The sequence below is a fragment of the Pundamilia nyererei genome, unplaced genomic scaffold (genome assembly GCF_000239375.1).
Source record: "Pundamilia nyererei isolate P.nyererei 1_Seehausen unplaced genomic scaffold, PunNye1.0 scaffold00013, whole genome shotgun sequence".
In the NCBI taxonomy this organism is placed as follows: Eukaryota; Metazoa; Chordata; class Actinopteri; order Cichliformes; family Cichlidae; genus Pundamilia; species Pundamilia nyererei.
In genome coordinates this window covers 3,324,645-3,349,657 of record NW_005187414.1, presented here as the reverse complement: position 1 = coordinate 3,349,657, position 25,013 = coordinate 3,324,645, and the positions used below count along the sequence as shown (strand labels likewise).

The following is a 25,013-nucleotide window of genomic DNA, read 5'->3' as shown; positions in this document are numbered from 1 at the left end:
GGGGGGGGACGCTGTTAAAGAAGGGGGTTGGGCATCAATGAGGACTCAACAATGATATTGTAATAATTAACGATATTAATTGCGGCTAATTAACGAAGGCGGATTCATTAGATGTTCGATTGCTTTCGTGTCGCATTTCAAACTGATCAGGAAGACGAAGCGCAATGAAATACGGCCGTGTTTTTGAGTGGAAGTGCAAGCCTGCATCGTTATCAGCACAAATGTGTTTAGACTCATTTATTAACGGATTAATTGTCAGTAATAATACACTTTAATGAATGCAAATCTATGTCAGAGGCAGTGATGCTTGAGGTGAAAGATGTTTGTAGGGCTATGAATGGAAATCAGGATGGTAATAATAATAAGAATAATAGCAATACTAATAATGATTATATAGAGGGTAACTTGTAGTGGTGTGGGGCCATGTGCTTTGTGATGGTGCAGCCGTGGCTGGGGGAGTGTTATCCATTACCCTTCAGAAGGAAGGAAAATGGAGCAAATTGTTATTGCACATCACTTAGTTTAGTGTGTGTGTGTCAGTTGTGGGTCTGCGTGTACCTAAGAGGGGCTGATATGTACTTAGAAACACTGATCACGTCTGTGAACCAGCAAGGATGTTGAAAGCAATTAAGGGGTCATTAATTGTGTGTGTATGTGTGTGTGTCACAGAGACAGATAAAGGAATGGAAAAAGTGTATGTGTGTGTGTGTGTGTGTGTGTGACTGAGTGGAATAATTGTTTAATTTCAGGCTTACGTGTCTGAAACAAAGCCGATGACTGCACGTCTGATTTGAGTGAATACATTTAAACCGATCTGGCTTGCTCCAAGTAAACACACTGCTGCATGCTGCATTATTCCCCTCCGTGTCTCGCTTTCATCCCGGCTGTATCGTGCGTGCCATTCCACTCATTCAGGCGTGCATGTTTCTTTAGAAGTAGGCCACGCAGGAGGGTCCCCATGTGTCAGTGGAATCAGAGAGGCTGTGTGTTTATAACAGCGTAGGTTTCTGTGTGCTTCATCCTTATGTTGCATGCCACACCCCCTCCATCCCACCACACTGTTGTAGTGCGTATGCTGCTGGGAGCCGCACCATTTAAAAACCTTCATCTTTTTCATTTTAGTGTATAAATACGTGTCCGGTTGTATTTTTATTTCTGCAGTTTGTTAAAAAAGAAGGAGGATCTTATCTGTTAGTTTATCTGTTATCGGTTTAGTGTGATTTCCTCTGACACACTCAGAGAGCAGAGGGGCCTTTACTTGCATCCACATTTGTGGAAGTGGCCTGGATTTTTCAGTGTTTCTGTTTGCTGGAAATACTTGAATTTGAAATTAAAGTTTCAATTTCCCTTTACTTTGCAGCCACCGTTTGCCTTCTGACATGTTTTCACCCCCTGATGTGTCCGATAGATTTGTAGATTTTTGTGTGTGAAAATTGGCGTAGTAATGTGGAACCCATTTGTACCTCCACTGAGACGTTTTCTTTTTCACACCACTGTCGTCGGGTTCGAGCAGCAGAAATCATCCAGCTGGTGGGGGTTTGATGTCTTGACACAGCAGCTTTTGGCAGGAAAGCTCTTTGAGCACATTTCTCTCAGCTTCCTTTTTATCTTTTTTTAAACTCTACCACCCTCCCCCCACTAGCAGTAGTTGTTTTTTGTGGTCATTTACCAGCCTGAAGACAGATTTAATCTGAGTGTATGCTTGCGTTCAGGTAAAGCTCTACAGGCACATCACGCCAGACCACCTGCTGCAGGTCTGCACCAGAGTTTGTCCGCTGCTGGAGAGGGAGGTCCCTGCCAGTGTGCCTGGACTCACCAGCCTTCTAGGAGCTGGCAGACAGAATCTTCTCCGCACCGCTAAGAGTGAGTTCACGTGCAGTGCATTTGCATACTTAAATATACACACGTGCAAAAACACCCACTCGCTCAATGCCTGTGTCTTCCTGCGTGTAAGTGCTGACTTACCAAGACATGGAGTGAATGTATACATTTGCGTGGTTATGCAAATATGACTGCATACATCCAGATCAACATGCACAACACACACTTAACTATAGCTGTGCATGTGCTTATGCATCTGTGCTGTGTGTAAATTCCAGGTTGCAAACATGTTGTGTGGAAAGGCTCAGCGCTGGCTGCGCTGCACTGTGGACGTCCACCGGAGCCACCTGTTATCTACGGGAGCCCGCCGAATATTGGTAAGGAAAACAGTCATTTTGGTAAAGTGGGCCAAAATGACTGGGCCAACTATTGATTTGCCTAAAGAAGTCTGTATGTTTGCACACAGACTTGTGGACTTGTTGTGCTCCACCTCGCGCTTAATAAACATGGCAAAAGTTTCCAAAAATCAGGGGGATGCATCTACAAATAATCCAAAAGCTCCGGCTCCAGACGTGTATAAGAGCGCTGTTTTGACAGTTTTTTTTAACTCCTGGATCTGATGTCAGTGTCAGTGAGAGTGGATGTGCTCAGTACGACCATCTCAGTCCAGGATTATACTTGCTTGTGGAGATGCACATGGACAGCTGTGGACACCATGGATGAGTAGTCCTTCCTGTTCTATTTTTTCCCCAAGTCCTCTTGGAATCCATCTGAAGCATTCATGCGAATTTTGGCACACTGGTTGCAAAAAACTGCAGGTCACATGGACACTTCTCTACAGAGCATCTCATGAAACGTGACCCTCTATAAACTAGCAGATGCAGCAACTATACCACCGGCATCAGATACAGCGCAGAGGAGCCTTACTCATCTACATTCAAACCTACTGTGTGTCAGGGACAGCCAATCAGAAGAGGGTTGTGCTGCGGAGGATAAATAAGATAAATGAGGATTATTTTGAATGGTGAATCATACAAAGCCAATCTTAATAAGTCCAAGAGTGAAAAGATGGAGGTCTTTTTTTTTAATAATTCACTTTAAAATATTTCAGCATTCTTATGCTCTATTGTAAAAACTTGTGTCCTTCAGATTAGCAGAAGAACAGTGTGTAGAGAGCTTGATGGAAACGGTTATGCATCATGAAAGTAGCCGCATCCAAGTCTTACACCGCCAAGCGCAATGCAAAGTGTCGGATGCAGTTGTGTAAAGCACGGCGCCACTGCACTCTAGAGGAACAGAGTCGTGTTCTGTGGACGAGTCCAATGGACGAGTCTGGGTTTGGCGTTTGGGTTTACTTTGTGCCAAGTATAAAGTATAAAGTTTGGCGGAGGCAGGATTATTGTTTTTGAGGGGTTTGAGGGAGCCCCTTAGTTCCAGTGAAAGGAACTCTTAATGCTTCAGGATATCAAAACGTTTTGGACAATTTTATGCTCGTAACTTTGGGGGAAAACTTTTGGGATGGCCTCTTTTTGTTCCAACATGATTGCGCACCATTGCACAAAGCAAGGTCCATAAAGACATGGAAGATCGAGTGTGGTGTGGAAGAGAACTTGACTGGCCTGCACAGAGTCCTGACCTCAACCTAATAAAACACCTTTGGGATGAATCAGAGCAGAGAATCCGAGCCCGGCCTTCTCATCCAACATCAGCGCCTAACCTCACAAAGGTGCTTCTGGAAGAACGCTCAAAAATTCCCATAAACAAACTCCTAAACCTTGTGGAAAGAAGAGGTTATGGTACCAAACTGCGTTAAGATTGGAGTGTGCATGGGAAAGCAGACGAGTGGAGACTTTTGTCAATTTAATGTATATTTAGTGACGTTTACATCTGTACATTCTGTACAGTCGTGTCTTTCCGTACTAACGTGCATGTTTTTCTTGACATCCAGTGGAGACGAGCTTCTGCCGTCGACTGAATGGCGCCTACCGTCTCCGTCAGCTGGTGCCCACGGCCGTGTACACACACATGAAGATGCACAAGAGGATCCTGGGACACTTGTCGTCCGTGTACTGCGTGACCTTCGACAGGACGGGGCGACGCATCTTCACCGTAAGTTTTCCCACGCGCGTTTTTGTTCGACGTTGCGTTGGCATTAGCTTGTGAACGAGAGCCTGTTCGAGTCTAATTTCTTGTGGCTGCTGCTCGATTGCGGCGGCTCTGTGTTTGTTTAGAGTCACGTCTCGCATTCTGTGTTAGATTGTTACAAGGTGCCGCTCGCTCACCAAGATGCACAAGCATCTGCGTTTCATGCTGTAACGGTTCTGCTAGGCGGTAATTACTGTTTACCTAACTGTGGTAGGACGCTTTTACTCAGTGACTCACAGCTATAACCTGTTGGGTTATACGTCGGGAAAAACTCAGACAGCTGTGCGATGATAATAATCACGGGTAATGAAGTGAAAGCATTTATCTCAAAAGAAGTAAGCTGACCTTTGCCCCCTGGGTGCCCGTTGTATACATTTGCCGCATGCCTTTTCCACCTAGTTTGAGAGAGGTACAGCTTCTGGTAACGTGTTAAATGGTGAAGGAACAATGAGACAGTGTTGATTTAATGTCGCCGTCCTTCTGTTTGGAATCTTGAGTCAAACACTGCCTGCTGTTCTACACCATTTTCAGCTTTCACTTCTTAAATCTCTAAAAATGGCTGGCTGCTGAGAGGAGGAGGAGGAGGAGGAGGAGGAGGGGGTTAGATTGAGTGTCTCTGTGTCTTTTTTCCTGTTATCTCTCTTTCTCTCTCTTTCTCTCCCCCCATCCTCATGCTATGCTGCCCCTCCTTTGTTCCTTTCTCTTCCTCCCTCCCCCCCACTCTTCATCTTGCTATTTCTCATCATAACTGGAGAAAATGTTTCCTCTGAGGCGCTGGCTAAGTGCCAGAATTAAAATTCATTCTTGCTCTCCCTCACTTTCTCTCCCTTTTCCCCCCCCTCTCTCTCTCTGCTACTTTTCCCCTCCTTTTATCACGAGATCATTTTTATTTATATATGTTCTTATTTTTAGATCTCTTCAGTCCTTTTGCTCAGGCTCTTATGCTGTTTCAGGCATATTAATTGATTATTTTGTGCGCCCTAAAGATTCGCGGGGATCGTTGTGTTCGGTGAACAAGTGCACGCAAGTTTGGTCCAACAACAGCTTTGCAGTCAGTTATATCGATTTGCATAACATAATTTTAAAAACAGCCAATTCTTGTGGTCGCTTGAAAAGACAAATCGAGAGCAGTTGGTTTGTGCTGGTTGTGACTGTGGTTAAAATCTTATCTGTAGTTGTGAGGAAACAGGGAGGATTGCACTTTGCTCTTAAATCTATGGTGGTGCAGACGGCGTGGCAGGTCTCCCAAAATGCTTTGTAGTTATAAAAGGTCAAGGCTTTCGGGGCAACCAACACGTCAGCTGATACTTAACATACAGCACTGTGTTAGTTATTTTATAAAGCGTTATGATTTTTTAAAAAAAAGGTTTCAGGTGCATGCTGGAGCACATAAAATGAAACACCGTCATTAACAGTGTCTGACCCTCAGCGTGACAAAAATTCTTGTTTTAAAGCGAAGAAGTTTAATTTTATGAAGCGTTACATCCTGAAATCGCTGGCTTTTTAAAACAAGTGGATTTGTGTTTGTGTGTCTTTCGCGTCTTCATCGCGGTTACCTGTTACTTAAATCATTTTGAGCTCTTAACCAAAAAACAGATGGATCTGGCAACATGTTGAATCACGAGCATTTTAACCGTCAGTGAGTTGGATCGCAGTCAGGCACTCGCCCCAAAGGCGGTTTCACGATTGAAGACTCGATCGTGCACTTTGATTGCAGACTTATGAGTGTTTAAGGAGAATCTGAGCTAACAATTCTTGTAAATGCTTCACTAACAAAGCTTTTTTTTTGGTAACTATTTATAAATATTAATAGAATTATTATTTGCTTCTACTTTGCTACAAAACTGTTACAAAGTAAGAGGAGATGAGTTGGTTCCTGCCTGATCTATTTTCTGTGCCTCCGTTCTAACAGTCGAGTTCTCATGTGTGTAAAACCAACTCTGTGTCATCACATCCAGTCTCAGTCTACTGAGTCAAATGTAATCAGCCTAAGATATTCTCCGACCACAGTAACAGTGTGCGTGTTCATTTGGCAGTGCTCACTGTTGTTTTGCATTGATAACATTAGCCAGGGAATGTGTTTACATGCCAGCTGCAGTCTTTTTCTCTTTACCGGTTAGGAATAAGCTGGTTACAGTGCATGCAAATGCACCGTCAGTGCCTTGAGATGTTCATTGTAGCTTTTTTGTCAAAAAGCAAATTAATCATTAATCTATTTTTACATTTCAAGAGTCTCTTTCCCTCCTCTGTTTGTATTCCACATTTGCCAATTTGCTGAGAGTCCTGCTCTGCAGCGTGCCCAGATAGATTTTGGAAATCTTCTTCAACTTCACATTTTTAATTTGTCTTCCCAGAAGCAGATGCGCTGATCACAAATGTGAATCTTCACTCATGTGCGATGGTGTTTTCTTTCTGTCCCAGGGCTCAGATGACTGTCTCGTGAAGATCTGGGGAACAGATGATGGGCGTCTGCTGGCAACCCTGCGCGGCCACGCTGCCGAGATTTCCGACATGGCCGTCAGCTATGAGAACACCATGATTGCCGCCGGCTCCTGTGACAAGACCATTAGAGTGTGGTGCTTACAAACCTGCGCTCCTCTGGCTGTCCTGGAGGGACACGCAGCATCCATCACCTCACTGCAGGTATTGTTTTAAAGCTGTTTTTATTTCATATTCTTTACAGACTGGGAGAAGCCACCACAAACTGCAACTGCATTTTACTGTAGAAAGCTAGGTTTTTACTTAACAGGCAATATATATCTATATAAATGTTTTTATGTTTACAGCACACAGTTTAACTTGTGTCAAGTTTTATCTGTGCAACTGCTTTCAGTTTACTGGACGCTTTGTTAGTCACCCTTATCAGCTCCTGGCTGGACGCTCTTTTGCCTTTATAACTGCTTTTAATCTTCATGGCAGAGATTCAACAATATGCTGGAAGCATCCCTCACAGATTTTGGTCCATATTGATGTGATACCATCACACAGCTGCTGCAGATTTGTTGCACATGCATTGTATTAAAAATCACATCCTAAAGGTGCTCTGCTGGATTGAGATCTGGTAACTGTGGAGGCTGACTTGAGGGCAGTGAACTCACCGAGATGTTAAAGAAACCACTTTGAGATGATTGGAGCTTTGTGTCATCGTCCTGCTGAAAGCAGCCATCAGAATATGTGTTGACTTCAAATTCTGACCCAGCATCTGGTTGTTACAGCAGAAATTGATGCTCATCAGAAATTGATGCTCATCAGACCCGGCAATATTCTTCCAGTTTTGGTGAACCCATGAGAATTGTAGCTTCAGTTTGCTGTTCGTAGCTGACAGGAGTGGCACTCATGTAGTCTTTCTGCTGCTGTAGCCTGTCAATGCGATTGGCTGATTCCATATTTGCTTTAAAAAGCAGACAAACAGGTATACTTAATGAAGTGCCCAGTGAGAGCGACTGTGTTTGTGTGTGTCTTTGTCCTCTGTTTCATTCCGCTAACCTCTGATTGGTTGTGTTTGCAGTTTTCTCCTCTCTGTAGCGGCTCCAAGCGCTACCTGTCCTCCACCGGAGCTGATGGCACCATCTGCTTCTGGCAGTGGGATGCACGGACACTCAAGTTTGGGTGAGAAAAACACACGGTCTCACCTGCACAAACATTTCTCACACTTTGTGCATCAAGCATTTTGTCAGCAGGTCATCGCAGCTCCTTTTCAGACACGGCATACGTAACACAGTTGTCCTCATCAATCTGTAAGTGACAGCGTTCTGTCATTCAGATAAAGGTCACTTTTTGAGCTCATGCTCCTCACGGCCTCATTCAGTGAATTGTAGAAAGCCATGGTTTGGATGCGATATTTGGCACGAGATGACACGCAGTTTTCAGTGGAGTAAAAAGACTTATTTTTATTTTTAGAAGTTGACCTGAGCTTCCTGCATCTTCTTCCTCATTGTTACCTGCACTGGCTTGTTCCTGACGCTCATATTACCTCTCTGTGAACCTTGTCCCCATATTGTCTCTGCTACTCGATGCAGAGAGCCTGTGCTTCATTAATGGGTCTCTATATACTGGCTAGAAACCCGTGCACGCCTTTGGAAGTCAGTGCGGTGTAATCTTATTACGTAAATTCGACTGCTTGCAGTTTAGGCATGTGTTGCACTGAAATAATTACTCGGTCGCACACGGTCTTTTTGTTTTTTAAAAAGAGACATGAAGTTGATAAATTTTGATGAATGGAAAGGAGTGCATGTCTGAAAGAGGCTTATTTGTGTAAAAGTTTGATTGTATTGATCTTAAGTACACATGAATTTATAATTGTCTCTGTATTTAATGGCCAACTGGCCAGTTTTAGAAATGTTTAGGTGCAGTATGTAAAGCACGCCAAACTCAGCCAAGACGCCAAAATGTAAAACATTTTCTATTAAAAACACAAGGTGGTGGTTCTTTGTGTTAAATTGTGTTATAAACGATTTTGTTCTCATGTGTGTGTTTGTGTGTGTCCAGTCAGAGGCCCAGTAAATTCACAGAGCGCTCTCGACCCGGCGTCCAGATGATCTGCTCCTCCTTCAGCGCAGGTGAACGCAGCTCGCTGTGGTTTTTTTATGCATGCTTCCAGAGCACTGACAGAGAAACAGAACAAGATGCTCACTCAGACTAACTGGAGAACAGCACACGTTGTGCGTCACCACTTGTGTGGCTGCTGCTCCTTATCAGTAAATGTGGAATGACTGTGGTCTGTTTTTTGTGGGTATTTCTATTTTAAGGGTTAGAAAAATTACTGGTTTGCAAAAGCACGCACATTTGCAAATAGTTAATGTATACCAATGTCCCCGAGGTAAACCAGTGAATGTGAAACAAATATTGCCCTAATCTTTTTTCTTTCTTTCTATTAAAAATATATGCATCCAGGTGGTATGTTCCTCGCCACAGGAAGCACAGACCACATCATCAGGGTATACTACTTTGGCTCAGGCCAACCAGAAAAGATCTCTGAGCTTGAGTCCCATACGGTGAGTCAGCGTATTTATTTATTTATTATTTAGTTACTACAAAAACAGCTTTAATCCAAGCGCACTGTGCTGGCTTATTGAACAAGTTTAAGATTTCAGCTAGTTTTCTGAGAATATTACTAAAAATGATCAAATCTGTAGCTGTTGATCTATAGCTATAGTTTTCTTACTGTTTGTGATATAGTTTTATTTTTTTCAGTGAAAGCTCCTCTTGATTTTTCAATTTGATTTATTTTAACAATAAAAGCAAAAAAACATGCTGGCTTCTGAAGTTTTCAGCCATATATCAACCTCCTCAGGAACATCTGAAGCAGACCTATAATAGTCTTCCTTATTTTCTGTCCTGTATACACTCTTCTAACCACAGATGCTTCAAATAACAGATACATGTGCACAAACAGTGCTCATTTTCAGACAGTTTTTTCCACTCTTGCCTGTGTATGATCTCAGCAAGAGTGGATATAGTTATTCCAGACATACTGCTCTGATCATGAGCACCAGCTGCTGTTCAGACCTTCAGTTTGTGAAGAGAGCCAAAGAGGAGAAATTGAGAGGATAAATAAAAAATTGGAATATCTATTTGGAAATGTGAAAAATACAAAGCTGCTCTTATAGTAGTCAACCTTAAAGGTGGATTTGAAATGATTTGTCACAAATATTGTTCTTGTCAATGAAACGTGGAATTGTAATTGAAAATGTCTGAGATGAACGAGTTATTTGACATTTTTTAATTTGCTGAAAATACAGTTTAACGCTAACTAAATAAGAAATAGGCTTGCGCTGACGTTTCTCTCTCATATTTTCCCACTTAGGACAAAGTTGACAGCATCCAGTTTTCACATTGCAGTGACAGGTGAGTTTACGCAGATTGCATTTCTATACGTGTGTGCGTGAGGTACATAGTTATTGCAGTTAATTTTTCTGCACCACTGTTGCGTTGTGAACCTCGCGGTGCTGTGATATAACTTGATGATGTCAGCAGCTTTGCTTAATGTCTAACACACACTCTTTGTGTGTGTCTCTCTCTCACAAACACACATTCAGACACACACTTGTGCTTGTGCGCGACATATTAAACTAGACGGAGTGCAGAAAAACAAGCTCAGCTGTAATTCCCCTGGGTTGCTGTAATCTAAGCAGGGAGGAAGGTGTAGACGGTGTATGCAAAGAGCCAGGGTGGTAGAGGTGGAGATCCGGGGGTGCATGTATTTACTGTTGATGTGTGGAGACGGAGGGAACCATTTTACTGCAGGAAGCTGATCTCAAAGTAAGTGTTATATTTTCATTCACATAAATGTGTGCGCGCGCTTGTGTTGCAGGTTTGTGAGCGGCAGCAGGGACGGTACAGCTCGGATCTGGCAGCTTCACCCTCAGGGCTGGAAGAGCGTTCTGCTGGACATGCAGACCAAATTACCCGGGTATGTGTCTCTGCACTGCCGTCAAGGCCTGGCCTTCCCATTAGTGCTTTTGTGCTTGGAATAAAGACCTTGTGAGCTGGGATCATCCTGGAGGTGATGATGTCAGTTTACATTTTAAAATAATCAATCACCTGCATTGAACGCTACAGTGTGTGATGAATTCTTCTCATGAAAAATGCAGAGTTTTGAAGTGTTTTACACGTGCTTTTATGTATTTAAAGTACAATGACCTACTGCATAATATAGAGAAGCTGCATCGTTAAGTTAAAGAAAAATCTCTTTCACACCTGTGGGATAAAGTGTGACATGGTGATTGATTACCCGACTGCTCCTAGACAGAGTATAGATTTATTCCCAGACGGTGCATGAGTAGAGTACACTGACAGACTGTTTATGTCTTTGTTGCCTGAACAAACGTAACAAACCTAATGCAGCAATGAGGTCAACTAAAACAAAACCTAAAAAAAGTCCTAAATGCCCGCAACTTGGATAATACAAGAAGTTACTTGAAGTATTTAATAGAGTTAAATCTATAACCATTGCTCCTACAATTGGTCTGTAAAATAAAGAAAGTCTGGGTCAGGGAGTTGCAGCAAAAAGTATTGGGATGTTTTGGATGTGTTGATTTTCACATCTTTCTTATGTAAACAGGAACAGCTGGGGTTGTGAATAATTATCTGAAGCTGCAGAAAGATAAGGTCTAACTGTCAGATTGGTCTGGCTCCTCATTAACGGTGTAAAAAGGGACTGAGGAAAATAGAATACATTCCTCAAAAGGAAAGGACACTGGAGTTTTTTAAACTTATAACTAATGTAGTTAGAAAAAGATGCGTTTAATTTTTTGTTGCGTCTACTTTTTTTGTTTTGTTTTTACAGTATTTTCATATTTGATACACAGTCATGGCCAAAACATTTGGCAGTAGCACAGAGTTTGTTTTTCATGCAGTATGCTGCTCAGTTTTTATTTAGATGATTTCTTCCATGTTTCTGTGATATGGTGAAGATGAACTTTTATTGGAAATAAATAAAAATTAGAATTTTGGAGTGATGCTGCTGCTAATACCTTTGGCAACGACTCTGTGTCTGATTTTTTTGTGTAAACTAAACTAGAAAGACCTCAGTTAGTCCTGAACGGCATCACTGCTCTCCCCCTCAGGAAGTACAACCCTCCGCCGCTGGAAGACAAGGTGACCAAGCTGAAGGTTACCATGGTGGCATGGGATCGCCATGACAGCACAGTGATAACGGCTGCCAACAATCTGACGTTGAAAGTGTGGAACTCCATCACTGGAAATCTGGTCCATGTTCTGATGGTATGTGGTGACTTGACACTCGGACACAAACAAAGATGTGTATCGTAATATCGTAGTTCAGTGTTGTGTGTTATTCTGTAACAGCTCAGATCACTGTTGACTGGACCACAACACACTGCCAGTTCACACTGTATACACATGCATGGCCCTCAGAGGTTAAACCCTCTTATTCACTTATCCACATGTTGATGTTATTACAGATTTTCACTTTTTCGGATGCTGTGAGTTAAAAAACCCTGCAGACTTACAGCCTATTAGCACATGAGTAGGGATGGGTGTCGTTTAGGTTTTATCCGATACCGGTGCCAAACCGGTACTTTTGAAACCGTGCCGGTGCTTAAACGGTGCTCAAACCGGTGGTTAAAGAATGGACAACACACACTTTTTCCAAAAACCTCTCATGTACAGGTTTTTTTGTAAAAAGATAACAATGTTAGCCTTTTCTGCAACTATAGGGGATTTATGGCATCACTCTTGGCTGGAAGCAGTGCTTAAACAATGGAAAAAACACAAACTTTGTCCTAAACCTCTCATGTTTAGCTGTTTTCCACTTTTCCTTTGGTCATTTTAGCCTTTTTGGCCAGGGTGAAGGGAGTATCTGCCATCAAACAAGAAGACAGCTGCATGTAACTACGACGGTGTTTGCTAGTTCACCTTACATGCATTAATGTAATAACGTGGTTAGCCTACTCAACGTGAATTACACACGAACAACATTAAGCTCCTCACGCAGAGAAGAACGGCTGCTGCTGCATCATCATCCTCATCATTTCTGCTATACTGGCAGAGCTAGGGGCCAGGACTCGCCTCTTGTGCGTGTGGTCCGATAACAGGCAGCACACGCGCAGTAGATGTGCTCAGTGTGAGGTCTCGCAGCAAGCTATCAAATACGGCGCATTTCTTGGCTTTTAACAAAATGCTATACGTCGCCAGGTGTTTCATCAGATTCGAGGTGTTACCTCCTTTGACAGTATCACAGTATCAGCTTAAAGCACTTGTTGCTGCTGAGTTTGCATCTTTTGCTGTGAAGTACAGCCAGACTTTGACTGCTTCGCTTTGGGCATTTTTAATCTGTAGCTCTGCTCTAAAAGAACGTACGTACCTGGTCCCGCTTGCAAAGGTAAAATGATTGGCTGGAATCCAAAGTGTGTGACATCTCAGGGAAAAAAAGCACCGAAATGTGCGCTGCTTTTCGGTCTGGTTACTACCGTTTATGTCAGAAACGATACCGGTACCCATCCCTACACATGAGTGATATGGCTCAGCAGCTGCTGTGTAGGCTGTTTCTGGAATAAGTCATCCATGTTGTGTTGTGAATTTTTGATTTGTTGTGTCCATTGAGTGTTGATATTTGCACCGTGTGATTAGAATATTAATGTTCTTTTACTCTGAATAGAATTGGCGCTGAGGCTAATGAGTTAGTTCTGTTCTGGTTCGCTGATACGTACAGATGTGTGCCAAAATGTCATTTTTATTTATTTGCTAATAAGTTTTTTAGTCCTTCAGATTATTCATCACTATATCAGAGAAAGATGTAAAAATATTCTAAATAAAAACTGAATTGGCAAAGTGCATGAGAAAAACCTTTTGGTTGTAACAGGTGGTTATTTAATCATCATCATCATCATCTTTATTTATAAAGCACTTTAAAGCAAACCACAGCTGACGGAAAATGCTGTACGTTGGAACTAAATAATAAAATTACATACGATATAAATAAAAGCCAAATAAAAGAAAAAAGTAAAATAATTAATTAGTTAGTTAATAACTAATTTAATTCCAAGAGAAACTAAGTCTCACTACGGTCAAAAGCCAAAGAATAAAAATGGATTTTAAGACGTGTTTTAAAAGTGGACAGTGAAGGGGCCTCTCTAACGTGCAAGAGCAAGTTATTCCATAATTTAGGAGCAATGATAGAAAAAGCCCCGCCCCCTCCGAGCTTCCTCTTGGATCTCGGTACTTTCAGGAGCAGCTGATTAGCTGACCTAAGAGACCGACAGGGTGTGTAGGGACGTAGAAACTCAGAGAGGTAAGGCGGGGCTAGATTGTGATTGTTTAAAAACAAACATAAGAATATTAAGATGAACTCTAAAGGACATAGTGAGAGCAGCGACTGACTGACCCACGTAAAGTGAGTTAGAGTAGTCCAGACGGGAAGGAATAAAAGCATGGATCACTGTTTCCAAATGCTGCCTAGAAAGAAAATTTCACTCTTGCCAGTCGCCTTAAATGATAACAGCTGGACAAAGGTCAGTAATAACAGATGTAAAATAAACGTCCAGGCATCCCAAATCAACAGACGAGGACTCACAGGGACCACTAGCACCAAACACCAACACCTCTGTTTTCTTTTCATTAAAATTTAAAATGTTTAAAGCCAACCAAGCTTTAATGTCACGTAGACGTGTCAAGAGCGGTTTTATGGAGATTACGGTGTTGCTGTTAGGGTCATCTTAGGCTGCTGCTGTTTCACTACTTAGCTCTTGGCCTTGTTTTCATCATCTTTACTTTATCTTTTGATCAGAAATCTAGTTGCTAACACGCTGTCAGAGTCTCCTTGGTGACGCAGTGATAAAACTGGAACATTTGATAGCTGCCTGAAAACAGTGTATATAAAAAGCAAACAAAAAACAGATGAATATGAATTTTTTTACTTGTTAACTTAAAAAGCATGTGGGTTTGCACACTGACAGTGAGAGGAATGCAAAATATGCTCAGCTGTGTGTGGGCTTAAGCATAAGAAGTCAGGTTTGGCTGTTGCTTCTCTTTTCTTATTTCTTAATCTAATCCTAGATGTTCGTGTTGTTGGTCGACAGGGTCACGAGGATGAAGTGTTTGTTCTGGAGCCACATCCCTTTGATCCGAGAATCCTTTTCTCAGCGGGGCATGATGGGAATTGTATTGTGTGGGATCTAGCCAGAGGAGTGAAGATCCGCTCCTATTTCAACATGGTGAGCGTCTCGTCCACAGAACGTCTCCTCGCCCGCGTGTCATCGCCTTTCACTCGCTTCTGTTTCATTCACAAGTGTCCAGATCTCGATCCTCTCCCTGCACTTTTTTTTAACTGTATTTTCTCTGTTTATCTGCATAGATATGTGGTTTTATCAGGTATATTTCTGCTTCTCTTACACACATTCTATTCCCATTCCCCTCCTCGTCTCACCCTTTATTTCACTTTCACCCGCTGTTGACCTTCTCCCAACTCTATACTTTCACTTTCTCGCTCTGCTTTCTTTACTGTTCTCACTTCCCTTCGTGCCTTCGTGGCTCTCTCATCAAAATGAATCACATATGCCACTCCACAAATTTATCCAGTGCTTTAATTATTGTAGTATTTCCTGCTTCCTGCTTCTATGGTAACCAAGGACGGCATTAACCACATTCCCAGAACATGTGACTCACATAGTGAGCTGGTCATTTGGCCAAATCTTGGTGTTGGTCATAGACAGTGAATAGTGTTGCTTAACAACACAAAGTCTTTGTGCATGTGAAAAGGCCCAAGTTTCAGGCTGAAACCTGCTGTGAGACTTCTCCTGAAAAGCGTCCTCTTGTCAGGGTTTTTCCTAGCTTTGAATGGGTCTTTTGGTTGGAGGAACAACAATAGGGACGATAGATACACGGAAAGTAAAGTCGTAAGTCAAAAATGCCCAGCAGTAACATAAAAAACAATGCCTTGAAAAATAATTTTACTACAGCAGTGTAAGGAGGAAGCAGTTTTTTCATTGGGTCCGATCAAACTTTGAAAACCTCCCTGTGGACAGAAAAAAACACAAAAGAGGGTTGAAGAGTAAAGGTGAATGTAGAGTAAGATTAGCACAAGCAGAAAGGACACACAGGCAGGGAACTGCATAATCCTTAATTATCTTACACCGCGCCTTAGTGCACCCCCTCACTTCATCCTCTGCCTGCAACAAGCCCTGTTAACTCCCTCCTCCCTCTGCTTTTAAGATGCCTTGCTCTTAATTGGCTGCCCCTCTTAAGCAGAAAATGTGAACAGCAGGTGGGTGTGGCTTACTGTCAGAGCCGAGTGCCTGAGATGACCCTATTAGAGAGATCAGCTCTCATTGACTTTACACAGTGATGTAAATAACGTAGCTTTTAAAGCTGTCTGAACCCCGAAGATCGGTCCAGCCTCTGGAGAGTATGTTCATTTTTAAACTCGCTGCCTGCATATCACTGCATCACTGCGGGCTGGGATGGAGGTGATCAGATCGGGCACTGCTGAGGTGTTGTTGAATCCCAGGTTGCTGTTATAGGGGCCTTCACACAGTAATAACATTGTGATAACATGGTCAGCGAATCATCTGGTAGTCGTTTGGGCGCTGTGGGGTAGGGAGAGCTCCCTCTACATAAAGCTTGTGAGTGGGTGGAAGCATGAAATGGTCTAAAATCTCCTGGTACACACCTGTGGTGACTTTGGACTCGATAAAACAAATTTCACTGACCACTACCAGCACCAACAGAGGACACAGCCCACTCATAGCCCACAGAAACAAGGTCCCCTCTAAACCGCGCGGCTTCAAAGTTGCTGTTGAGGCCCATACCTGCTGCACAGACTCTCTGAACGATGTCACTAGTGCAGGACGGCAGAGGCTGTTTACAGGATGCCCTGGTTTCACTTTTAAGCTTGAATTCTTTTGAATCGGTATTTCTATTGTAGCAAAATTATGGTGCTAATTTCCAACAACTCTGTCATCCAGCTGGGCAAAAACACATGCAAGGTGTATAAAACTGAGTAGTCTATGTGCTGTTTGAGTTTGGCACTTTTGCATGAATGAGAAGTGTGAGAAGCTATAAAGGCATATTTCCATCTTGTAGTTGAATGGAGCCTTTGTGAGAATGAAGGAAAACCCGCAGATCAAACCAAAAGCAGCAGCTGGCTGACGGTCAGAGCAGTCAGGGGTTTCTTGCTGATTTCCTGTTGAAGAAGTTTTGCTTTCTGCAGGTGTCCTGTCGGTTTGCATAAACAGGCTACTGTTGTGCTACAAACTGTTTGATGTTTGTTCTTTGTGTGCATATTTCTTTCTGGACAATTCTGCTGGCTTGCTGACAAGACATTAATAGTGGGTTGTGCCCATGCAGTTCAAATAGCTACAGTGCAGTTTTAAGATTTCCCCTCCACTCTGTCTCACCCTTGATAGATTGAGGGCCAAGGGCACGGAGCGCTGTTCGACTGCAAATGCAGTCCAGATGGGCAGCACTTTGCAGCCACCGATTCCCACGGTCACCTGCTCATCTTTGGCTTCGGCTCCAGCAGCAAGTACGACAAGGTAAACTGACCTGCAATATTTATGCACATACACGACAACTCATCGCATGTTATTAGTAATAACAACAGCGCCGCACCCTCTCAACCTCAAAACTGTTTCAGATAGCAGATCAGATGTTCTTCCATACCGACTACCGGCCACTGATCCGGGATGCCAATAACTACGTGCTGGACGAACAAACTCAGCAAGCTCCACACCTAATGCCCCCTCCCTTCCTGGTGGATGTGGATGGGAATCCACATCCACCAAGATACCAGCGGCTGGTGCCCGGAAGGGAGGACTGCAGGGATGAGCAGCTTATTCCTCAGATGGGGGTCACTTCCTCAGGTATTCAGGCTGAAATAAGACCTCTTTCTTTGGAGTTCTGCTTATGCGCTTTAGATATTTGCCTGGAGGTGATGCTGTCTTCTGTCTTATCAGAGACCATCTGTCTGTGCTGTCATAGCCTGACAATAATCTTATCTGTCTTTAAATGAGCTCAATGTGAGGCTTTTATTGAAACTACAGTAGCAATGGCAATTAAGATTAGAGTTCATAAGGCTGTTGGCTGGGATATAAACAGAAGCAATCAGCAGTTAATGAAATGTGTTAGTAAGGCACAGCAGAGATAGTTAAGTTATTAGGCAGCAGTTGTATTCGTCATGGCTGTAACAATGGTTGGATTTAAGCTCATTTTTTTAATTCTCTCTCTCACTTTTGCGCTATTCCTGGCAGGCCTGAATCAAGTGGTGAGTGAACAGGCGGTGGATGGTCCCAGTCCTCTGGACACCATGATTCAGAGGCTGCAGCAGGAACAGGACCAAAGACTGGGAACCAATGACATCTCTGCTGCTGCCTCAAACACCAGGTCCAGCAGAGGTAGGAGTCATGACATTAAAGCGATGCTGACTGTTTATTCTGATTCATTCCCCACCCAAATTTCTTTTGTTCTCATTTTCCTGGATTCCAGTCATTATTCACATCTATCCATAGCAGCACTAATATGTTGGAGCATCATCTTACACTTGAAGCAGACGTGTTTGCTGCGATTGATTAATTCGTAGAATTAACAGCACATGTATTACAGCCACTATTTATGTTTTCTCAGACCTTTAGGTTGACAACGTGATTCGTGGATCGTGAAGAGAGTTTTTTTTTATTACTATTCAATGAAATAATGCATAATTTGCAACAACTGCAATTATGTAAATAAGTGTCTCAGTGGAATTTTAAACAGGAAATGTAATAAACCCCCCCTGATTCAAAGAGTTAGTGAATGCAGGGAGCCTGTTTTCACAGAGCACACTGAGAGTAGGTAATGTGTGTTTGTGGGATATGATTTTTTATTTGGTCAATTAATTCTCAGAGTGACGAGTACAGAAGATCAGAACTATTTGTGTCCTCAGCTCTGGTGCTCCGTGGTAGCACATGAAAATAGAGTGTGAGCCAACTGCATTATGAAAGAACACTTTTTTCCCTTTATAGATTCCATCAGTCGGTGGCTTAATAACTGATATCTGCATGTAAAGATGAAGACATCTGTAGACAAAGCTTGTCCCAGCTTCCATTTGTGGTGTTGGTTTTATTGACCAGTGACATCAGACATCATGGGTACATGCTGGTAAACGGCTAGTGTGGAGACAAAAAAAATGTTCAGTCTCAAAACCATCAGCTGAAGACAATTAAGCTTTTTACTAGCTGCATTAAATTTATTTGCATTCTTAAGCAGTGACTGGTCGATGACACAGGAAGTCTCAGCCTGTATATCTACTGGCTGCACCTGAGCCCCTGTGTTATGTCCCCAGAGTCAGCAGATTAGCTGATGGGCTCCTAAAATACTTAATAATCGACTCTCTACTATTTGAAGTCACGTTTTAAAAAAGTATTTTTTAAACTCCTGTTTCTTACCTATGCAAACCAATTGTGTTTGAGTCCTTGGTGATTAGTCGATTAATCACGGGAGATAAAATAAATGGAAAATTGTTCTTTTTTTAAAAAATAATTTAAATAAGAAAAACATGAACTTGAGCTTTAAACTTTTGGTTTTGGAAGAAAACTGCAGATAATTCTGTGGGTTTTATGTAATCAATGAGTTTCATTTATTTTTTAAAATTCAGAATCTCAGATTTAATTATTATTATTGATAATTCAAATAATTTCTAGTTACAGATTTTTCCAATTTATTTCTCATTACTTTCTCATTTTATATCAAAGTTTTCTACTGTGATGCACTGAAGTGTCCCATATGTCACACCTTAACAGAAGGTCTACTGGAAATAATTCTGAGATTTTGCTAGCGGGCTCATCATTTATTTAGTGCTGTGCAACAGTTCCCCAACAGTTTAAGTGAAACCCTATCTCTCCTCCCCCACCCCCTCAGGATCTGTGGGATCTCCCACTGAGGTGCACTCCCCGCCCAACGTGGGTCTACGGCGCAGCGGGCAGATCGAGGGGGTCCGCCAGATGCACAGCAACGCCCCTCGCAGCCAAATGGCCACAGAGGGAGATCTGGTAGCCTGGAGCCGCAGGGTGCTGGTCCCTGAGCTCGAAGAAGCCTCTGTCAGGTAACTCCTGAAACAGATATGTACACAAACACGTTCTCACATTCTCTGGGGCACAGGATCTCCTAAATATGACGAACCTCGTGATCTGTGTGTGTGCAGGAGACAAGTGAACTGGCGTGAAGCTAAAGGAGAGGAAGAGATCAATATTTATCAGTCAGAAAGGAGAAGACGTACTCTCCACTCTCTCCCCAAGGAGAGCAGGGTGAGTTCATGAGCATAGCTGTTCGACTAGATTATGGCTGTTTTATTATGATTTTTTCTTTTAATTTTTTAATTTCTTAACCAGAAATGTCTCAAACGCAGGACTTTGGTTACACTCAGCTCCGTTCTTTGCTTTTCCAGGTTCATCCGACATCAGAGTGTGTGGTAGATGAAGCGAGGAGGAGCCAAGGTAACCATGGCTATCAAACCCGCGCTGCTATGGAGGAGACAAGTCGGCAGAGTGCTGAGGCTGCAGATGAGGATGATAGCACCTCAGAGGTACATATTCATACTGCATTGTTACGAATTTAGTGAATAGTTTTAAGTTTTGATGTTCTGAGGATTTTACATTTTATTATAATGATTTTTGTCTTTCTTTGTCTTTTTTTTGTCCATTTGCTTTTGTGTCCTAATTTAATTTTGTATGTGTTTTCAGGGAGAGGTGGAGGTACGGCAAATCAACGGGCACTCCTCAGAGGAGGAGAAGGATGAAGAGGAGAAGGAGCCCTGGCCAGATGAGCATAGTAGTTCGAGGTAAGAAACACCGAGCGCATCTCCAATTTATCACGTCACTCATCTCCCGACGATGCGTTCGCACACTAAATGCAAATCAGAACGCGGCACGAGCAGACGCCGCACATCTGTGTGTTTAATCTCGGCCCCGTGATGTATTTGCAGCGATTACTCCAGCGATTATTCGGACTGGACAGCCGATGCCGGGATCAACCTTGAACCGCCCAAGAAGAGCGTTAAAGTGAAGAAGAAAAGCAGCGGCTCAGAGGAGGACGGGGAGAAGAAGAGGGAGGGGAAGAAGGAAAGGAAGAAAGACAAAGCAGATAAAGATGGCGCATTACCAAAGAAGAAGAAGCCAAAGGAGAAGAGGAAGGTTTGTTATCAGTAATGAACTGCATTTTCCTTCTCCGAAGTTATTTGAAGCTGACGAATGAACTAACTTAATTCAGTCAGGTCTTTTGCTTCACGCCGGATTATAAGCAGTGTATGTGTCATATTTGTTCTGCTGTGCATCTTGCAGAGGACGCAGTTTCAGGAGCAAGGGCTAACTCTGGAGGAATGGCTTCCCTCTGCCTGGATCACGGACACGGTCCCCCGGAGATGTCCTTACATACCCCAGATGGGCGACGAGGTACACGCCGACCGCATCTTCACCACATGTCTGCTCACACCAAAACACAGGGTCATGTTTTACATGGCAACAAGGACTAAAGTCTGCATCACAAGTCGGAGACCTCATGTGGCATTAACGGTCATTACACCCATGAAAACAAAAGGGCACATCTCGAGCAGTTATGCCATGTCGTTGTAATTACATTGCAAACGCGCACCAAAGGAATTTACAAGTGCAGTTAAAGCCGTTAATTCTTTTGCATATGTGTGTGTGTGTGTGTGTGCAGGTGTACTACTTCAGACAGGGCCATGAAGCTTACGTGGAGATGGCCAAACAGAAAAAAATTTACAGCATCAATCCTAAGAAGCAGCCGTGGCACAAGATGGAGCTCCGGGTAAGAAACAGTTTGACAGTAAAATCCGAACCAAAGCAGCGTTTCTCTGAAAAGCGCTGCCTCTCTCCTAAATATGCAGTGAACTGCAGTTATATCCTGGCTTCACTGACATTTTGAAGGTGTCATATTTTCAGTGACATTTCTCTTTTAAGAATGTAGACATCCAAAGGTAAAAAGGCGAGCCCATGAGAAATTTTTAAAAAAGACGCTGTGGGCTTGCTGAGCTTTGGTCCGTGTGGGACATGGTCGTGTAGGGAGGGGTTCACCCTGCTACCCCCTCCCACTGGGATGTGGATATTTGTTGGTGCGCGTGGCTGGATGTTCTGGCGTGGTCGTTGACCCACTTCCTTGGTGGTCCGCGATCTGCCGGGTGGTTCTTTGGCGCATGGAGCCCTGATCTCGGCTCACGCCAGTATGACTGGCCTCTAGTGGAGTCGGCCGCCCGCTGCCTCTGGTCATCTGGGACTCGCGCCCCTTGGCTTTGGGCGCCCCATCTAGGCCCTCCCTTCTTGTCCTGCAGGGATGGGGATTACCCAGTTTTCCCAGATCCATCTCTGTCTGCCTGGGCTCTTGAGGGCCATCATTGCAGCTTTCCACCCTCATTTTCAAGTACATTTGGTGACAAAAACACACAAACACACTCACACTTGACACTCTCTCTCTTTCTCTCTCACACTCTCACACACACACCACTAGAAGAGTGTTGATTTGTTACCCGTGTCATACTGTATACCCCATTGAATGTAATAACTGAAATAACATGAATAGAAATGAAGAAATAAACAGTTAAACCCTGAACAAGAAGATCCTATAGAGACTTTATAGAGCTGATCTTGGAAAAGCAAAATGCGTTTGGCACGACAGTCGCTCAGCTCCTATTTGTGATTGCAAAAGCTGCCAGACGGGACACGATTAAAACAAAATAAGGCAAATAAATAAATAAAAAATGACACTGTCCTAGGAATACATAGCAGGACCCAGGGATTCACGCACATGTTAGCGTAATCATTAACTGCTGTTTTGTTGCAATGCAAAAGTCGACAGGATTTTTGCTGCAAACCTTTCACCGGTGTGGCTTCTTTATCTCCGCCACACGTCTGGTTTCACACTCCTAGTTTAATCTTATTTTTTCTTTCCTAAAAACGTCTCTCTACCGAAAGACAAATGTCTACCGAGCATAAAAAAAAGGTTATGAAACTGCATATGGAGCTGTCTACGGAAGAATGAAAAAAAGCCACCAACTTCAGACACTTTAACACTTGAGAGCAACAGTTTATAGGATTGCATTTTATATTTGGTATACATTTCATTTTTTTTCTGTCCTTCTGCGTGAGGAAGCTGAAATAGCAATTCCTGTGCAGACAGCAGAACATAATGCATTGCGGGCACAGTGTGCTTCCTTGTGAATGTGCTGCTTGTAGTGTATGAAATGCAGCGTTTTCTTCTACGACGTCTTTTTATTTTCTCTTAGTATTTTGTACAGCCAGACTTCTATCTTTAAGTTTCACTTTTTCTCAGCTGGAAACAAACCTACACCCTACACACAAACAAAAAAACACCAAACACTTGACTTGGGGCTTTCCTGTAGGAAAGAACAAGAAATAACTGAAAGAGGAATCATTAATCGAGACTTTCAGGATGGTTTGCTTTATTTTTTTGTCTTGAGAACTCAAACATGCTCGTTATGTCTTTTTTGTGGCATTTAGGAGCAGGAGTTGATGAAGATAGTTGGCATCAAGTATGAGGTGGGTTTGCCCACGCTGTGCTGCCTGAAGTTGGCGTTTCTGGACCCAGACACTGGAAAATTAACCGGGGGATCTTTCTCTATGAAGTAAGTGTCTCTCTCTGCCTCCACATAAGAGTACAGGGTTTTTCCTGACTCATATCTGGCCTCTGACTGCAAGTCAGAATGCAACTCTGTTATCTTACTTAGTTACCCTAACAATAGGGTTTGGTACCTTTCACGTTTGAAACAATGCTGGTACCAGAGCCGGTGTTTGGGGAATTTGGGACTGTTTCCCAGTTATACCTTTTTCCAGTACAGCTTTTTGTAAAATAATACATAAAACATTTTTATCCAGCTACCTAATTATCTGAAGAAGATGTAGGGTCCCGACCATCATCCGTGGGTTCAGTGGCTCATATGTTGGCGACAGACCTCTGGTGTATTTGGCTTTCAAGATGTCAAACACGCCACAGCTTTTAGATGTATTGTTGAGTCTGACAAGGTGCTTCCCCAGATTAGATGTGTTGTCACGGCCAGCTTTGTGTCGCCTGCTTTGCGTTTTGAAAAGCGTAGCCCCACCCAAGGCTGCTTTTTGCACACCGCTGCTGCCATTGGCCTGTGTGATTGTTGACACATAACTGAATTAACGGCACATGGTCTCACTCGCTCTTCATCTTCCTTTCGTCCAGATGTGTTCTAATACCCGAATTTGGCACCAGCTGATTGCATGCAAATCAGTACTCTGCAGTACTAATTTGGTTGATACTTTTAAGAAGTAGAAAAGTTCATTTCTGAGTTGAGAAACAAAAATGTGTGTGCTGTTTTATAAATACTGATAGTTTTTCTTTGGCTCTGGCTAAAATCATCTGTGGAATAACTGCTGTTGTAAAAGAGTTTAAACAGACTGCAATATATGCCAAACATTTATCAGCTTTTAAGATGAGCCGACGTCATTAATTGTTCTAAAACACTACGGGACTCTTGTCTTATATCATGTTATATGGTCTCTCTTCAACTTTGCAACATGGCAGTTATAAAACTCACATTTCAGCAAGGTTTCATATCTTTACACAAGACAAGAGGTTATTGATAAAAACACTGACTGCAGTAATATTTCCTGACAGCAGATAGCATATACTTTATGCATACAGAAGTGAACCGCTACTACAAATCTCTTGACTACTTGCAGGTACCACGACATGCCTGATGTAATCGACTTCTTGGTGTTGCGGCAGCAGTTTGACAACGCCAGAAAAAGGCAGTGGCGCATAGGTCAGTTTTACCTTTGCAGTGCGACTTCACTCAAATATAAATGATATCGTATATGACATTCATTTTCTTTTTTGCAGAGTTCTCTGTAGTAATGTGATGTCTCCATAGGTGACAGGTTTCGGTCAGTGATCGATGATGCCTGGTGGTTTGGGACCATTGAGAGCCAGGAGCCCTACCAGTCCCAGTATCCTGACAGCTTGTTCCAGTGCTACAATGTCTGGTATGACCACAGCTTGGATTTGCTCTATTCTCAGCAGGGTTGCACTTCTTTTTGGCATGACAGCAAATCCATTGCATTTGCATTAGGTAGGACTGTCTTGCATCGGCAAGACTGCAAGACGGTCTATATAAGAACAAAAATGTGCACAGGCAGAGATGCATACAGAAACAAAGAAATTAGATCAAAGGGATGACGCAAACAAGACCAACATGAATCACATTCAGAAGAACTCGCTGGTGATGGTGAGGAAAAGGAAGTAAAGAGGAGCAAAGTGTCACATTGACTGTCATCAGATTCAAAGGTGATGATGACAGTCACTACATACTTGACGTGTTTTTCCTCTGAATGCCAGAAATATCTTTGAGACGCTGAAACGGTAGGTTAGAAAGCCAAAGTATAGATGATGTAATCACCACCAGACAGTTTCTACTAGACTCCACTACAGTCATGTACAACAATGGCCAGAGCGTTCTCACTCCCGAGGCGTAACATGTCGACGTTTTGTCACGTCCCGCGGCGTTCCTGAGGAACGCGAAAGGAGACCTTCGGCGTTCTTATGGTACGCGGCGG

General features: G+C 42.9%; 1 protein-coding gene across 1 annotated transcript in view; it reads left to right on the top strand.

Moving 5' to 3' along the window:
* The window catches only part of phip (PHIP subunit of CUL4-Ring ligase complex), a 41,546-nt gene that overhangs the window by 1,960 nt on the left and 14,573 nt on the right, over nt 1-25,013 (top strand). Inside the window, exons 5-28 of the mRNA XM_013908706.1 lie at nt 1,713-1,863; nt 2,100-2,198; nt 3,770-3,930; nt 6,388-6,609; nt 7,475-7,575; nt 8,455-8,525; nt 8,860-8,960; nt 9,773-9,813; nt 10,280-10,378; nt 11,535-11,691; nt 14,508-14,642; nt 16,833-16,961; nt 17,063-17,288; nt 17,676-17,819; nt 19,321-19,504; nt 19,604-19,706; nt 19,847-19,984; nt 20,142-20,239; nt 20,384-20,591; nt 20,739-20,849; nt 21,118-21,225; nt 22,932-23,056; nt 24,141-24,223; nt 24,332-24,443. Coding sequence (XP_013764160.1) covers nt 1,713-1,863; nt 2,100-2,198; nt 3,770-3,930; nt 6,388-6,609; nt 7,475-7,575; nt 8,455-8,525; nt 8,860-8,960; nt 9,773-9,813; nt 10,280-10,378; nt 11,535-11,691; nt 14,508-14,642; nt 16,833-16,961; nt 17,063-17,288; nt 17,676-17,819; nt 19,321-19,504; nt 19,604-19,706; nt 19,847-19,984; nt 20,142-20,239; nt 20,384-20,591; nt 20,739-20,849; nt 21,118-21,225; nt 22,932-23,056; nt 24,141-24,223; nt 24,332-24,443 — 3,107 coding nt within the window. The remainder of the gene's footprint in view (nt 1-1,712; nt 1,864-2,099; nt 2,199-3,769; nt 3,931-6,387; nt 6,610-7,474; nt 7,576-8,454; nt 8,526-8,859; nt 8,961-9,772; nt 9,814-10,279; nt 10,379-11,534; nt 11,692-14,507; nt 14,643-16,832; nt 16,962-17,062; nt 17,289-17,675; nt 17,820-19,320; nt 19,505-19,603; nt 19,707-19,846; nt 19,985-20,141; nt 20,240-20,383; nt 20,592-20,738; nt 20,850-21,117; nt 21,226-22,931; nt 23,057-24,140; nt 24,224-24,331; nt 24,444-25,013) is intronic.